At 41.1% G+C, this 16,933-nt stretch overlaps 1 protein-coding gene across 2 annotated transcripts in view; it reads right to left on the bottom strand.

Annotated features, from left to right (window-relative positions):
• Positions 1 to 16,248, bottom strand: part of EIF2B3 (eukaryotic translation initiation factor 2B subunit gamma) — a 97,617-nt gene extending 81,369 nt beyond the window's left edge. For both annotated transcript variants that reach the window (XM_080654480.1, XM_080654481.1), the window contains exons 1-3: positions 16,191 to 16,248; positions 12,256 to 12,412; positions 4,393 to 4,538 (exon numbers count right to left, since the gene is read on the bottom strand). In XM_080654480.1, coding sequence (XP_080510606.1) covers positions 4,393 to 4,538; positions 12,256 to 12,403 — 294 coding nt within the window. In that variant the 5' untranslated portion in view covers positions 12,404 to 12,412; positions 16,191 to 16,248. The remainder of the gene's footprint in view (positions 1 to 4,392; positions 4,539 to 12,255; positions 12,413 to 16,190) is intronic.
• Positions 16,249 to 16,933: the final 685 nt, after the last annotated feature.

Here is a 16,933-nt window from a genome sequence, read left to right as displayed (position 1 = left end):
CAAATACATATCTATCAACAAGTGAACCTAAAAATCAAATGAATTAAAAATCTGAGGAACAGTATAATCTGGTGAATATAATAGAATCTGGGGCATAGAAAGGGAGTGGACTGATAATTCTCAGGGGGAAAGGGGTATGGGGGGTTCAGGAAGAGACTGGACAAAAATCATACACCTATGGATGAGGACAGTGCAGGGGGAGGTAAGGGCAGAAGGTGGGGTGGGAACCGGGTGGAGGGGAGCTATGGGGGGGAAAAGGAGAAACAATTGTAATAATCTGAATAAAGATTTATTTAAAAAAAATAAAAGAAAAATAAATAAATCGGATAATGTAAGTCTTACAATTTTGTATTTTGTTATAAAAAATGTTTTGACTATTCTAGGTCCTTTCTATTTTCATATAAATTATAGAATCATCAATTTCTTTTTATTTATTTTAAATCTTTATTGTTGAAAGTATTTAGTATGTCCTCTTTTCCCTTGTTGACCCCTTCTAACCTGCCCCCGCCTCCCCAGCCCAGGCATTCACCCCTCCCCATTAACTTTGTCCATGGGTTAGCATATATGCATACAAGTTCTTTGGTTGATCTCTTCCCACCCACCCACCTACCCCTGCCTTCCCTCTGTGATTCGTCAATCTGTTTCATTTTCTTTTTTAAAAGCCCTCTAGAATTTTGATTAGGATTATATAGGGCTGTAAATCAATTGGGGAAGAATTGATAGCCTAATAATAATAGTGAGTCTGCTGATCCATGAACACAGTATATTTTCTCTTTTATTTGAGTCATCTCTAATTTCTGTCAGCGATGTGTTGTAGTTTTTAGGGAGCAGATCTCTCTTTTGTTGGATTTATCCCTAAGTATTTCATATTTTTTATGTATTATAATTGGTATTTTAAAAAATTTAGTTTCCATTTATTGCTAGTTTACAGAAATATAATTATATTTTAGTATATTGATTTTGTATCCTGAAACCTTGCAAAACTAACTTAATTCATTCTGGTAACTTTTTTTGTAGATTCTATATGATTTTCTATATGTGTAATCATGTTTCATGTTGTCTATGAATAAAGACCATTTTACTTAAAAAAAAAAAATATATATATTATATATATTTAAAAAAAAAAAAAAAGAAAGAAAAGGAAAATACCAAGCGCCAGAACTGAAGAAGGAAATGAACACTTAGTTGAAACCTTGGCTACCCTAACTGAGGTTTTTGTGGTTTGGTTTTATTTTTATTAATTTCAGAGGAGAAGGGAGAGGGAGAGAGAGATAGAAACTTCAATGATGAGAGAGAATCATTGATTAGCTGCCTCCTGCATGTCCCACACTGGAGATTTAGCCTGCAACCTGGGCATGTACCCTGTCCCGGAATTTAACTATGACCGCCTGGTTCATATGTCGATGTTCAACCATTGAGCCATGTTGGCCGGGCTTAACTGAGGTTTTTAAAGGCTTCATTGGGCCAAAATATGTGGCTTGAAGCTGAAATGAAGCAGGAAATTTGAACTGAGACCTTACATAAAAGGGACCTCAGTGAAAGGGTGAACTTCAGAGAAAAAATAATCTATCTACAGCACAGGGAGTCATCTAGGAGGTTTGTCCGTCTCTGGGTTTGGGACACAAAATTCTGAGAGAACATTATTTCTAACCTAGAATTCTATACAAAGTTAAGTTGTCATTCAAGAAAAGGATGGAATAAAACATTCTCAATCATGCAAGTTCTCAAAATATTTACCTTCTGTGCTCTTACTTTGCGAAGCCAATAAAGTTTGGGTTCCTTTGAAATGAGGAAGTAAGCCAAGAAAGAGAAAAACATGGGCTCTGGGAACCTGGCATCCAAAACAGGAGGGAGAAGGGAATTCCCAGAATGATGGTAAAGAGAAGCCCCAGGATGACAGTTCTGCAACAGCCTAGAGAGCAGCCTGAAGAGAGAATGGATGGCTCACTAGAGGGCCGCCTCAAAGGAAAAAATAAGCCCTTTGTTAAACTACTTTATTGAAGTATGATTGCCATATAAAAAACTGTACATAGTCAAAACCGGTTTGGCTCAGTGGATAGAGCGTCGGCCTGCGGACTGAAGGGTCCCAGGTTCGATTCCGGTCAAGGGCATGTAACTTGGTTGTGGGCACATCCACAGTGGGGGGTGTGCAGGAGGCAGCTGTTCGATGTTTCTCTCTCATCGATGTTTCTGACTATCTATCCCTCTTCCTTCCTCTCTGTAAAAAATCAATAAAATATATTTAAAAAAAATAAATAAATAAAAAACTGTACATAGAAAACTGGGCTTTTTAAAGAAATGTCTGATTTCAGATTTGGATACAATACAATAGATATTACACATATGAAATATTATTGCCAAAAAAGTTGAAACTGATTTGGGAAAAAGAAAAAAGTTAAATGACATCAGTAGAAAGCAATTGGACATACCGAAGATGTGGGATGTTCTACAGGACAAATAATCTGTTTCTTTGAAAAGTAAGTGGCATAAGGAAAAAAAGTGGTTGGAGGAGAGACTGTTCTAGAGTAAAAGAGACTAAAATGATATAATCGCTCTGGCCAGTTTAGCTCAGTGGATAGAGCATCTGCCTGTGGACTGAATGGTCCCGGGTTCGATTCTGGTCAGGGGCACATGCCCGGGTTGCAGGCTAGATCCCCAGTGGGGGGTGTGTAGGAGGCAGCCGGTCGATAATTCTCTCTCATCACTGATGTTTCTATCTCTCTCTCATTCTTTCCCTTCCTCTCTGAAATGAAATAATTAAAAAAGAAAAAGAAAAAGATATAATCAGCCTGGCCAGTGTGACTCAATGGTAGAGCATCGACCTATGGGACCAGGAGGTCAGGGTTCCATTCCTGGTCGGGGCACATGCCCGAATTATGGGCTCAATCCCCAATGTGGGGCATGAGGAGGCAGCCAATCAATGATTCTCTCTCATTGCTGATGTTTCTGAAAAATATTATGTTGAACAAAATAAACCAGAATATTGTATGATTCCATTTATATCTAGTTCATAAATAAGCAAAATTAATATATGCTGATAGAAATCAGAATAGCAGTTGACTCTATAGGTGGGGGACTGACTAATAAGAAATACAAAGGAAATTTCAGAGGTGATGGAAATGTTCTAGATTTGGGTAATGGTAAATTGGATGTAAATATTTTTCAAAATTCATTGAACCCATTAATATCTGTGTGTATTTTACTATGTGTAAATTATCCCCCCAAAAAGGGGAGGGAAGGCCATGTATATTTCTGCACAAATTTTTTGTTCTTCAATGCATAGGTAGGTTGAACATATTAACACATCTGTTTGCAGTCACCAGAAATAGCAGAAGTCTGCCCCCCAATTCAAACAAGATAGCAACGTTATCACACAGACTGGACTTTTTCAAAACGACATCAATTTTAGAATAATTTATGATGCCTTTTTTTCAGTTTGTGCGCCACTAGCCAGTGGAAGACTGTATACTCATATCCATATGCCCTTGTTAGTTTTTTTAAAATATATTTTTATTAATTTCAGAGAGGAAGGGAGGGGGGAGAGAGATATAGAAACATCAATGATAAGAGAGAATCATTGAATGGCTTCCTCCTGTACGCCCCCTACTGGGGATCGAGTCCACAACCTGGGCATGTGCCCTTGACCAGAATCAAACCTGGGACTCTTTAGTCCACTGGCGGATGCTCTATCCCCTGAGCCAAATCAACTAGGGCCCTTGTTAGTTTCTTAACAAAGGAGACTAAAAGTTTAAATATTATCATGTGAGGGGAACTGCAATTTTTTATTTTATTTATTTATTTTTAAATATATTTTTATTGATTTCAGAGAGGAAGAGAGAGGTAGAGAGAGATAAAAACATCAATGATGAGAGGGAATCACTGATTGGCTCTTGCACACCCCCTACTGGGGATCGAGCCCACAACCCAGGCATGTGCTCTTGACCAGAATCGAACCTGGGCCCCTAGGTGCACAGGCTGAAACTCTATCCACTGAGCCAAATCAGCCAGGGCGGGATCTGCAATTTTTTAAAGTTCCTTATACTTCTTTAAAGTTCCTGATGTACTTCTTTCCAGTTAATCTATCTAATAATTTTGTTTATTCATTAATTTCATATAAATAGAATGTTTTAAAGTAAATTTGAAGTATATGTATATATATTTTTTTATAAAGATGTACTATTATTTTAAAATATTGGAAAGCAGGGACTGTGACCAAATGTCTAAATCTTTACTTATTAATTAAACTAAAAAGAGTTGAAGAGTACATGTACAACAAAGTATGTGATGCAATAATGTATATTTTAAAAAGCACTGTAAACTATAAAGCACTGGAAAAACATAAGATAACATTTACCTTTTATAAACAATAAAAATCAAGAAATAGTTTTTCACCTTAAGTTTTGCATATATGTGGCGCAGAGAATCTGCAGTTCCCTTGTCAGCCTCATCAGGAATACACACAATATCTAGCTTCATTTTCATCTTGAATTCTGCAGATAAAGCCTTTTGGACATCCCTGGTTGTAATGACAATGACTTCTATAGCACACACAAAAAAAGAAGGAAAAATACAAAAACTCTCATTCATTTAGATAATGATTTGTCTATTTCAATTAGATTTGGTCTGTTTCTAACAGTTAATATCGTTCTCTCAATTCTTAATAAAAATCTCATTTTACAAATGAGAAAACTGTCAATGTTGTTTGACTTTGTTCAGGGTCACACGACTAGTAAGCAATTGATTCAAGATAAAATTCAGGTCTGTCTAATTAGAGTCCTCACTTTAATATATTACATGACACTTGTAGATGTAAAGAACCCAGAAGAGCATACAAATGGGATCCCATTTTAAATCTTCATTCACTACAAAGAAAGAGCTATCACCATTTCCTATGAGGTAGCCACAATGAACCCTAGTTAGAGGCAGTAACAGATGTCTTTACTTTATCCATGTAGCTATCAACCAATGCTAGAAAACTTGGGGTTTTGTCATGGATCTTTGGTAGGGTAATGTAAATCCACTGTAACATAACATATGTTGCTGATGTCTGAAGATTGAATTTCCACTTGTCCATTATAGTGTTCCAGGTCACAATTATCTCTTCCTTTCACTGTAAGCATTCTTTTCTATTTCCTTTCCTTCTCTTCTTTCTTTCTTTCTCAAATCATTTAACTTTCCTTCTTCCTTTTTTTCTTCTTTCTTCCTCTCCCTACTCTGCTTTCTTTTAGTCATTAACTTACTCATTCATCTAATAAATACAAATACATTTAACATGTAAAGAATGAATAGGGCCGAAACCGGTTTGGCTCAGTGGATAGAGCGTCGGCCTGCGGACTGAAAGGTCCCAGGTTCGATTCCGGTCAAGGGCACGTACCTTGGTTGCGGGCACATCCCCAGTAGGAGGTGTGCAGGAGGCGGCTGATCGATGTTTCTCTCTCATCGATGTTTCTAACTCTCTATCCCTCTCCCTTCCTCTCTGTAAAATATCAATAAAATATATTAAAAAAAAAAAAAAAAGACTGAATAGGCACTGAGAATTCAGAAATGAACTCAACATGGTTCTTATTTTTAAGAAACCTAACATGAAGAAATTATACATGGAAATGGTTAAGAAAGGTATCATGAAAGGGATGGCCTTTGAGGACACAATGAATTTACAACAAAAATTTCTTTTAATTAAAACATTTTTTATTGAAATTATTGGGGTGACACTGGTTAATAAAATTATACAGGTTTCAGGGGTACAATTATGCAATATTACAAATATTTCTTTAGTACATATTGTATGTAAAATACTGATGTTACAAAAATCAATTAGATATAGTACCTGCTCTCAGAGAGATCAGTCCCCCAGGCCATTAACTACAGCATGAAACAGGCATTGAGGAGAAACCAAGATGGCGGCATAGGTAAACACCTGAACTTTTTTTTTTTTTTTTTTTTAAATATATTTTATTGATATTTCACAGAGAGGAAGGGAGAGGGAAAGAGAGCTAGAAACATCGATGAGAGAGAAACATCGATCAGCTGCCTCCTGCACACCTCCCACTGGGGATGTGCCCGCAACCAAGGTACATGCCCTTGACCGGAATCGAACCCGGGACCTTTCAGTCCGCAGGCCGATGCTCCATCCACTGAGCCAAACCGGTTTCGGCTAAACACCTGAACTTGCTGCCTCACACAACCACTTCAAAACTACAACTAAAAGACAAAACAGACATCATCCAGAACCACAGGAAGGCTGGCTGAGTGGAAATTCTACAACTAGAAGGGAAGAGAAAAGCACACTGAGACTCAGAGGAGGTGCGGAAGTAAAGTGCAGAGGTACAGAGGCGTGCACGAGGAAAGGGCTGGCAACTGAGGATGCGGTTGTCTTTTTAAATCAGGAGGGAGACACAAGCTCCCGACTGCACTGAACTCCAGTTCCGGGTGAGACTCTGGGGACTCAGACTCATGGGGGTTGGGGGGGAGGGAGGAACTGGACTGTCTGGCATCTAGACGGAACACGAGGGCGGCTTTCTCTCAGAGGTGCTTGCAGCGAGTACCACAGGACACTGAGACCCAGGGGCCTCTTAGGGCAGGGCTGACGGGAAGCTATTGTTGTTTGCTCCACCCTGTTGATTCCCTGAGACCCCGCCCTACCCAATTTACAACCCCACCCCAGCTGTGAGCAGAGGCTTTTGCATATGAATGGCCTGGCCCTTTGAAATCTAAAATTACCTAACAAACTGCAGCTGAATCAGAGAGCCCCAGATCTTCCAAAATAAGGCCCAAGGCTCCACAGCAGCTTGCACTGCTTCACAGCTGGGCCTCATCTGGGCACCTCCAAACCCCAAACAAAGAAGAGGAATCTGCAGATCTCTCCATAGCTTCTGCTGGGTGGCCTCAGGCAGAGCTAAATTTGCACCTCCTTGGAGATCCAAGAGCCAGTGTACCCAGGGGTCAGAGTGGAACCATCCAGATTACAACTCCTCAGATCCATAAGGGACACACTCAGGGGGCAGACTCAGTGAGCACCAAAGCCCCACCGAAGCAAGTCTTGCCCCATAAGGGTGTCTCCAGCACAGAAGTTCTCCCATCATAGATACAGCTGATCCTCACAGCCAATTAGCCTGGAGGTCAATTCCTCCCAGTGATACCAATAGCAATCAAGGCTTAACTACAACAAGACTGTGCACACAGCCCACAAAGGGGTGCACCAAGAGTGTCCACCTCAGGTAATTGGGGAGGCTGAGCCACTGGGCCCTATAGGACACCTAGCACACAAAGCCACTCCATCAACACAGGGAAGCAACCAAAATTCGGAGACAAAGAAACAGGTCACAAATGAAAGAAATGGAGGAAAGCAAACGACTGGATATAGAGTTCAAAACCACGGTTATAAGGTTTTTCAAGAATCTTCTAGAAACCGCAGATAAATTCAGTGAGTCCCTTGAGGATATGAAAAAGGACCAACTAGAAATTAAGCATACACTGACTGAAATAAAGAATAATATACAGAGATCCAACAGCAGACTAGAGGATCGCAAGAATCAAGTCAAAGATTTGAAATACGAAAAAGCAAAAAACACCCAATTGGGAAGGAAAAAGAAAAAAGAATCCAAAAATATGAAGATAGTGTATGAAGCCTCTGGGACAACTTCAAGCGTACCAACATCTGAATTATGGGGGTGTCAGAAGAAGAGAGAGAGCAAGATATTGAAAACCTATTTGAAGAAATAATGACAGAAAACTTCCCCTACCTGGTGAAAGAAATAGACTTACAAGTTCAGGAAGCACAGAGAACCCCAAACAAAAGGAATCCAAAGAGGACCACACCAAGACACATCATAATGAAACAGGCATTGAGAAGTACTAAGATAGAAAACCAAAGTGTGATGGAAGCATAGAAGACAAGGTGATTGATGCAATTCAGGATTTCAAAGAGAAGGAGAGGACATTTTAGGTAGAGTGGATAGAGTGAAAGAAGAAACTTAACTGCAAAAGTCAGTCTCATAATTGGACCAAGACTTTTCTAATAATTGGACCAAGAGAGACAAAAGCTAAGGGCTATGTTAACTTCTCTAGAATCATGACTTGGTTATTAAACTCCAGAATCCTATGTTTAGTAGGCACTCTCCAATTCCTTAGTGAGAAGAAGTTTTTTATGTAGGGGGTATTAAATATACCACAAAAGGCCATCCCTAAGCATAACTATATCTATAGCAAAAGTAAAAAGAAAAAAAAAAGTTACAGATGATGAATCCTAAAAAAGTAATTAACAGAAATTATGAGATTTTAAAGTATGTTAAGATGTGTCCTTCACCTGTGCAAAGTGAGCTCTAAAAACAAAATCTCTTCTAAAACATATCTCTTAACATCAATGTCACATAGACTACTTCATAGAAATGTTATGGGTTTGTTTCAGGAAGGCAGTTCTCATAGTGGAATGATCAATGGATCACAAGACTGGGTCCTAGGATCTAGCACCACCTCTATTCAGTCCTTGGATTTGCTATATCTAACTACATATAGGGCACCTCAGACTCATGGTGGTCAAAGCTAAACTCATTATCCTCATTCAAACCTGTTCCTTGTCTCTTATTCCCTTTCCTAGTTAATGCTATCACCTAGTAACACAAGCAAAAAGTAGAGGTAACTCTTCCCTTTTTTTCCTACTTCCTCTCCTCTTAATCATCAACTTTCTCAAATGTTCCCTCTTCTCTATCCTTAGTACTACTTCTTTAGTACAGGTCCTCTCCATTGTGGGTGTGGACTTTTGTATCAATCTAACTCATCCCCGTTTATAGTCTTGACTCCTTCAAATCCATTCCTCATATAGCTTCCAAAGCAATTTTTAAAAACTGTAAATCTAAGTTATCAAATTTATTACCATAAAGTTGTTCTTAATATTCCCCTATCTTCTTAATGTCTATAGGATCTGTAGTTATGTCTCCTCTCTCATTACTGTTATTAGTAATTTTTCTCTTTTTTTCCAGATCAATCTAACTAAAGACTTAACCATTTTATTGATTTTTCTCTAATGCTTTTGTTTTCTATTTCATTTATTTCTGCTCTTATCTTTTTAAAAATTGATCATCTAATAATATTTTTTCAAAAGATATATTTTTATTGATTTCAGAGAGGAAGGAAGAGGGAAAGGGAGACAGAAACATCAATGATGAGAAAGAATCATTGATCCACCTCCTGCATGCCCCACACTGGGGATCGAGCCGGCACGTGGCCCAACCGGGAATCAAACCGAGATCTCCTGGTTCATAGGTTGACACAACCACTGAGCCAAGCCGGCCGGGCTAAAGATTTTAAACTGATTTTTAGAGAGAGAGGAAGAGAGAAACATCGATGTGAGAATGAAACATCAGTCAGCTGTCTCCTGCATGACTCCTAGTGGGGATCAAGCCCACAACTGGGGCATGAAGCCAGCAACCTTTCAGTGCACAGGAAGTTGCCCTACCAACTGAGCCACAACGGCCAAGGCTACTCTTATCTTTTCAAAAATCTTTCTACTTATTTAGGTTTCATTTGCTCCTCTTTTTCTAGTTTCTGAAAGAACTTTGATGATAATTTGAGACATTTCTTCTTTTCTACTATAGTGCTTAATGCTATAAATTTTCCTATAAACAGAACTTTAGCTATATCAAATTTTAATACAGTGTATTTCATTTTCAGTAAATTCAAAATATTTTCTAATTTCCCTTGTGATTTCTTCTTAAACATATAGATTATGTAGAAGTATGTGATTTAACCTCCAAATTCTTAGGATTCTCTTGATATCTTTCTGTTATTGATGTCTAATTTAACTCTATCATGGTCAGAGAATATAGTTTGTATGATTCTAATCCTTATACATTTATTGAGACCTGTTTTATTTCCAAAAATATAGTCTATCTTGGTAAAAGTACTTGAAAAGAATGTATATTCTGCTTTATTGGGTGAAATGTTCTACAAATGTCAATTAGGTCCAATTATAGAAAATCCTAAAGTAGCTACAAAAAAGCTATTAGAATTAATAAATGTATCAAGCAAAGTTGTAGCATAAAAGGTTAGTATAAAAAACTGTATTTTTTTTGCCCTAGCTGGTTTGGCTCAGGCAGGCGTCCTCAAACTATGGCCCGCGGGCCACATGTGGCCCGCCGAGGACATTTATCCGGCCCGCCGGGTGCTGCTGCCTGTCCTGCTTAGCAGCCGACTCGTCCTGGGCCCACAGTGCGCATAGGAATTTGTTCATAATTTTTTTTTTAAACTATAGTCCAGCCCTCCAACGGTCTGAGGGACAGTGAACTGGCCCCCTGTTTAAGTTTGAGGACCCCTGGTAGAGCATCGGCCTGGAGACGGAAGGGTCCCAGGTTCGATTCTAGTCAAGGGTACATGCACAGGTTGAGGGCTTAATCCTCATTGGGGGGGGTGTGTAGGAGGCAGCCGATTGGTGATTCTCTCTCATCATTGATGTTTCTATCTCTCTCTCCCTCTCCCTTCCTCTCTGAAATCAATAAAAAACAAAACAAAACAAAAAAAACCTGTATTTTTATGTATTAGCAACTAACAATTGGAAATTAGGATATTGTATAACAATTACCATTTACAATAGCATCAAAAATATAAACTACTTAGAGATAAATTTAACAAAATATGTTTAAGTCCTACACACGGGAAACTATAAAATTACTGAGAGAAATTACAGAAGATATAAATAAATAGAGAGATATACCATGCTCATGGATCAGAAGACTCAGTATTATTATGATCTGAATTTTCTTCCTATTGGTCTATGGATTCAATTCAATCATAATCAAAATCCCACCAACCCTTTTTGTAGATATTGATAAGCTAATTCTAAAGTTTATCTAAAGATGCAAAGGACATGCTTGACATAGAATAACTAAAATACCAATATAACCACATTACACTTTTGTTTAAACCTTTCACTGTTTCCCACTGCTTTCAGGAAAAAAATCTAAATTCCTCAGCATGGAAGACAACGCGCTTTATAGCATGACCCCTGCTTACCTCTCTCATTACATCTAATCCTCCTCCTTATACTTTATATTATAGCCACACAGAATAAATAGCAGTTGCCAGAACATGCTGTGCTGATCATGAGTCTGTATCTCATCTTATCATTTCTGCATGGAATACTCTCTCCTCACTTGTCAATCTGATAATCTGTTTCAAGAATTAACTCAAGCCCTAACCAGTTTGGCTCAGTGGATAGAGCGTCGGCCTGCAGACTGAAGGGTCCCAGGTTCGATTCCAGTCAAGGGCATGTACCTTGGTTTCGGGCACATCCCCAATAGGGGGTGTGCAAGAGGCAGGTGATATTTCTCTCTCATCGATGTTTCTAACTCTCTATCCCTCTCCCTTCCTTTCTGTAAAAAATCAATAAAAAATATATTTAAAAAAAAAAAGAATTAACTCAAGGGTCAGCTACTCTGAAGTGTTCCCTGAATCCCTCAAGTATAAACAGCAACTTCCTCTGTATACCCAAGTATTTATAATGTACCTCTATTGTAACATTTACCATACTACACAGTGATAATCTATTTATATGTGTATCTCTCTGTTAGACTTTAAGGTCTAATGGAGATCAGGACCTGAGTTACCTTTTCTTGTGTTTTTTTTTTTTTTTTTTTTTTTTTTTTTTTTTTTTTTTTTTTAATTCTCACCTGAGGATATTTTTCCATTGATTTTTAGAGAGTGGAAGAGAGGGAAAGACAGAGAGAAATATTGATGTGAGAGAAACACATCGATTAGTTGCCTCCTGCACATGTCCTAACCAGGGCCTGGACCAGGGAGGACCCTGAAATCGAGTTAGATGACCTTGACCGGAATTGAACCTGGTTCCCTTCGGTCCACAGGCTGACACTATCCACTGAGCCAAACCAGCTAGGGCCTGAGTTATCTTTTCAATTCTGTACCCCAGTGCTTCATATATAACTTGGCACATAAAGATTCACAGTAAGTATTGAATATGAGGTGTGTGAACCCCCACTATTTCTTTCTGATATCCTTACCGAGTTCATTTTCTATTGTAGAGACCAGCTCTAAAACAGGAACACTTAGTGCTATCTTCTCAACCTTTTTTCACACAGCAATAGAGTACTCCTATGTTTCTAATTTAAAGAGGCCAGTCTCCAGTCAACAGAGTCCTAGTCTTCTCTCATTTATCCTCTCCTCTCTCACCCTCATAAAAATGACAAATCATTGGGATCAAACACCCTAAAAGTTTTATAAGTACATCTCATTACCATAGCTCACCTTCAAATCCAACACGCTCAAGCAGGTTCAATGGGTACCAAATTAAAGGTTTGTTCCCAACTGGAAGAAGAGGTTTAGGAATGCTGGAAGTCAGGTCTGTCATCCGAGATCCCCCTCCAACTGCCATTACTACTGCTTGAAATTCCATTTTTACCAACTGCAATCACAGAGAAAAACAATTAACAGGGAAAAAGTAACAAAAATTGAAGCATACACACTAATAATGCTATTTCTATCTAGGTTATTGATACCCACTATGTCAAATGCATGACTCCCAACTCCAATAACCAGGTAAGAAAGGTTCCTTATCTGCAGTAAAGATAACCTTTATCATATTCTCTTACCAATACAGAGTGGGGCAAAAGTAGGTTTACAATTGTTCGTATGGCAAATCCTTTATCATAAAAGCCTAATATGATAAGTGTCCAGTCGACCGGTCGGCCATTCAACCAATCAAGAGTAATATGCTAATGATATGCTAAGGCCGCTTAACTGCTTGCTATGATGTGCACTGACCACCAGGGGCAGACGCTCCAACCTGAAGGTTAGCTTCCTGCTGGGGTAGGTTAGCTTGCCAGAGGGGTCCCTCGGCCAGGCCTGCACCCTCTTGCAATCCGGGACCCCTTGGGGGATGTCAGAGAGCCAGTTTCGGCCCATCCCACAGGCCAGGCCAGGGACCTTACTGGTGCACAAATTCGTGTACTGGGCCTTTAGTAATATAATAATCTATATAATAAAAGCCTAAGCAACGTTATGGTGGAACGACCAGAATGACCGGTCACTATGAGCTGCCACCTGGTGGTCAGTGCGCTCCCACAGGGGGAGCACTGCTCAGCCAGAAGCTGGGCTCATGGCTGGCGAGTGCAGCGATGGTAGTGGGAGCCTCTCCTGCCTCTGCGGCAGCACTAAGGAGCAGCGAGCAGGCGGGTGGTAAGGAGCGAGAGGTCCCGGACTGTGAGAGGGCACAGGCCGGGCTGAGGGCACAACCCCACCCCGCCCTAGTGCACGAATTTCATGTACCAGGCCTCTAGTTAAATAAACAATAATAGAAAAATAAACTGTGTGTTTCACTTACAGTACTTACAACTGTAAACCTACTTTTGCCCCGCCCTGTATATACTCCAGCCTGGGAAGATAGGCTGGAGATGGAATATAAATTTAAAAAATCTGGCCCTTGCCCTTGAATTGCTCACAATTAAGTAGAGAAGACCAATTCAGTAAATTACAATATGCTATCATTAGTGCCATTGCAGAGATATATCCAAGATGAAGTGAGCAAATAGTGAAGGTAATACCTATGTTTTCTTAGAAAAGACAGGGAAGGTTTTATAGAAAGTAACACTTTAGCTGACTCTTGAAGGAGTAATAGTTTACCAAGTGGGCTTCTGATTCAGTTCCTATTCCTTGAAACTTTCAGTAACTTCTGGCTAAAATTAACTGCACACTACAAGCATATTAGGTCTCTGAAAAGTATGAAATGACTTAAGATTCCTCCAATAATTCAGCCAACTGCTCCCATCTTCTCATTACCCCAACTATATTAAACACAAATGTAGGCTTATATCTGGATCTAGATTTGAAAAGCTCAATTGCAGAAACAATCCAAATGAATTTCTTTTTAGGAATCCAAGTTTAAGGAACCTATTTGACCTTCAAAAGAATCTCTTTACAGCAGCTACCACAGAAAAGAGGCACAGTGAAAGGTCATAAATCCTAACTGATTAAAAATAAAAGCACTCTTTGCCCTGGTCAGGTAGCTCAGTAGGTTAGAGCATCGTCCTGTATACCAAAAGGTTGTGAGTTCGATTCCAGTCAGGGCACATACCTAGGTTGTGGGTTCGTTCCCAAGTTGGAGCACTTCTGGGAGGCAACCAATCAATGTTTCTCACATAGATGTTTCTCTCTCTCTCTCTCTCCCTTCCTCTCTCTAAACATATCCTCAGATGAGGATTAAAAAAAATAAAAGTATTCTTTGACTTTTTGACTTACAACAAATAATGCAACCTTTTTAATACAAGTGTGAAATGCAATGTTCAGAAAAAGAAACTTATTTAACATAAAATTGGCAAATAATGTTGCACCTTTACCATAATTATGATCAGTCCTGGGCCCCTGACATTAACATCTAAACTGCAGTACTTACACTCAAAATGAAGGCTCTTGAACAATATTCACACTTAAAGATATGGTAATTTCGATTGTAGCAAGCATAGACTCAGATTAGAATTTAACTTCAATTTGGCACTATATAACTCCCATCACATCTGACGTTATTAAGAATAGAGCACTGGTGCGCATGCATATTAGCATAACCAATGGACACACACACTGGGGCGATGGGGGCTTGCCCGGGGTGGGAATGGCTGGGGGGGGCGTCAATTGGGGAAAAAGGAGACTTATGTAAAACTTTAGACAAAAAAAAAAAAAATAGAGCACTGGTCCTTCCGGAGTCAAAAGACCTGAGTCTGAGTTCTGGTTCTGCCATTTACAGGTGATGTGACCAGGGGCCTGACATTTACAACTCTTCGCGTCCTCAGTTCCCAGAAAGGAGCCTGGTGTTTAAGTTCCCAGACTCTTGAGCCAGACTGACCGGGTGTGAATTCCAGTTCTACCAGGTATTAGCTGCGTCAGCCAGGGCAAGCTACCTACTCTACTATGCCTCGGGTTTTTTCTTCATTTTCTAAGTGAGGATAATGATAGTTTCTACTTCACAGAGTTGTTGTGAAGAGTAAATGAGATAAGCTACGTAAAGCAAACAAAATAATGCCAACCCCAGAGCAAGCACTATGAAAGTTAGATATTATTAGAGGCTGCCAACTGACTGATGCTGTTGTATAATTCTGGTCTCTGTATAACTATTCTTGTTTCCTAGGTGCCTTTCTCCTGGCCTAAAAAGTCATTCCTAATCCTTCCCACCCTCCTGGTAGAAGCGACTCCTTTCCCCTTAGGTGCTGCTCTCTACCATGTCCAGACCATCTTCGCCTTTACAGGCTTTAATGCCCATGGATTTAAATGTCTATTTCCCGTGAGGTCCTTGAAGGCAGGGACTGTGTTTGTCATCACTGTATTCCCGGGATCTCACACAATTCCCCTCAGACGCCAGGCACTCGGTGTTTGGGGAATGAGCGTCTGTGAACGTCACAACCCTGTGCAGGAGTCAAACTTGAGCAGAGGGACAGCCAGTAGAACCCATGCCCCTAGGACCTGGGGTTCCTCGCTCTCTGTGAGGCTCTGGGTGATAACCATGGACATAACTAACTACGATACCAGGCGGACTGTCAAATGCCTCAAGTCACTGCCACGACCCAGTGGGATGGGAATCAAGGCAACGGCTCTCTCCGTGGCCTCTCAAGTTCGAGCGGTCAGGGCTTATACACGCTTCCATCACAGCACCCATGGCCTAATCCCTTTGCACTGGGTAAGATAAAACACTGTCATAATCGATCTCTCACACGGAAGTTATTGTATTCCATTTTATATGTCACTGCCTGGCACCTAAACAGCTAAAAATAGGCAGAATAATGAATGCAGGGCTCATGCGGGAAGAGTTCAGGCACTGCGCTAAGGGTCTGGTCCTGGGTGTGGGGTTCAGGCACTGCGCTAAGGCGTCTGGTCCTGGGTGTGGGGTTCACTCGCTGTAACTTCAGCAGATCCTGAAACCCAGTTTCTCCACCTGTTGCACTAGGTGGTTGGCTCGGGTTCTCCCCAAGTTCTCTTCTAGTTTGGACACTTGGCTTCCCGGCCGGGTCGCGCAGGGACTCGAGCTGGCGACTCTAGGACCCTGCACCCCCGTGTCCCCGCTTAGGCCCTCCTAGGCGAGGCTCGAGGAGCCGCCTCCCTCAGATGAAGCGGGGAGCTAGGTGGCCACCACAGTGCTCCACGCCCCCGCCAGGCAGCTCGAGGGCGGCCTGGCAGCGCAAAAGCCATAGATTTACCTCAGCTCCCGGCGCACCGCCGCTCCCCGCACGCCGCCTCCGATTGACAGCCAAAGGCGCAGGCGCGCGATGGCCGAGCTGATCGATGGGACGGGACGGGACAGGACGAGCGCCGAGCGGTAGATTGAGGACCAGAAGCGCGCGCACCTCCGGGGGAAAGTAGGCGGGGCCGCCCTTGCTCTTCATTCACAAATCACCAACACCATTGAGTGTCCCTGCCAGCGGGGGGCTCCTGGAACCCAGATCGGAAAAGATCACGGTCTTCCTTCAGGGAGTTCTCCTTCTAGAACCTGGTTCCGACTACCACTCCGTGAAAAGAGAGCTCATTTGAGAACCGCAGTTTTGGACTAGCTAGCCTGTGGAGAAATTACCAAATACCTTTGCAGGCCAGGGCTTTCTATATCCATGAGGTCCAACGTGGCGACTCACGTCGACTTTCTGGACCAGACTGCAGTATTATTGCACGGAAAACATCCACATTCAGCCATCAAAAGAGTGTGTGTGGCGGGGGGAGGTAGGGGGGGACCCGTCAATGAAGACCTCACTGAGTCAGTGACACTGAACAGCTTGAAGAGAGAGTCAAGTGGAGATCTTGGGTAAGAGCCTTCCAAGGCTGGCCAGCAAGTACAAAGGCCCTGAAGAGAGATTGCCTGTTGGAAGAACACCAAAAGAAGCCAGTAATGACTGAAGGAAGGTCGCTGGGGGAGAGTGAATGATGGCACAGGAAGTCGGAGAGGCAATAG

This window comes from Plecotus auritus (genome assembly GCF_963455305.1).
Source record: "Plecotus auritus genome assembly, chromosome: 2".
Taxonomy (NCBI): domain Eukaryota; kingdom Metazoa; phylum Chordata; class Mammalia; order Chiroptera; family Vespertilionidae; genus Plecotus; species Plecotus auritus.
The sequence above is the reverse complement of the archived record's forward strand: the minus strand, read 5'-3'. Positions and strand labels throughout refer to the sequence as shown.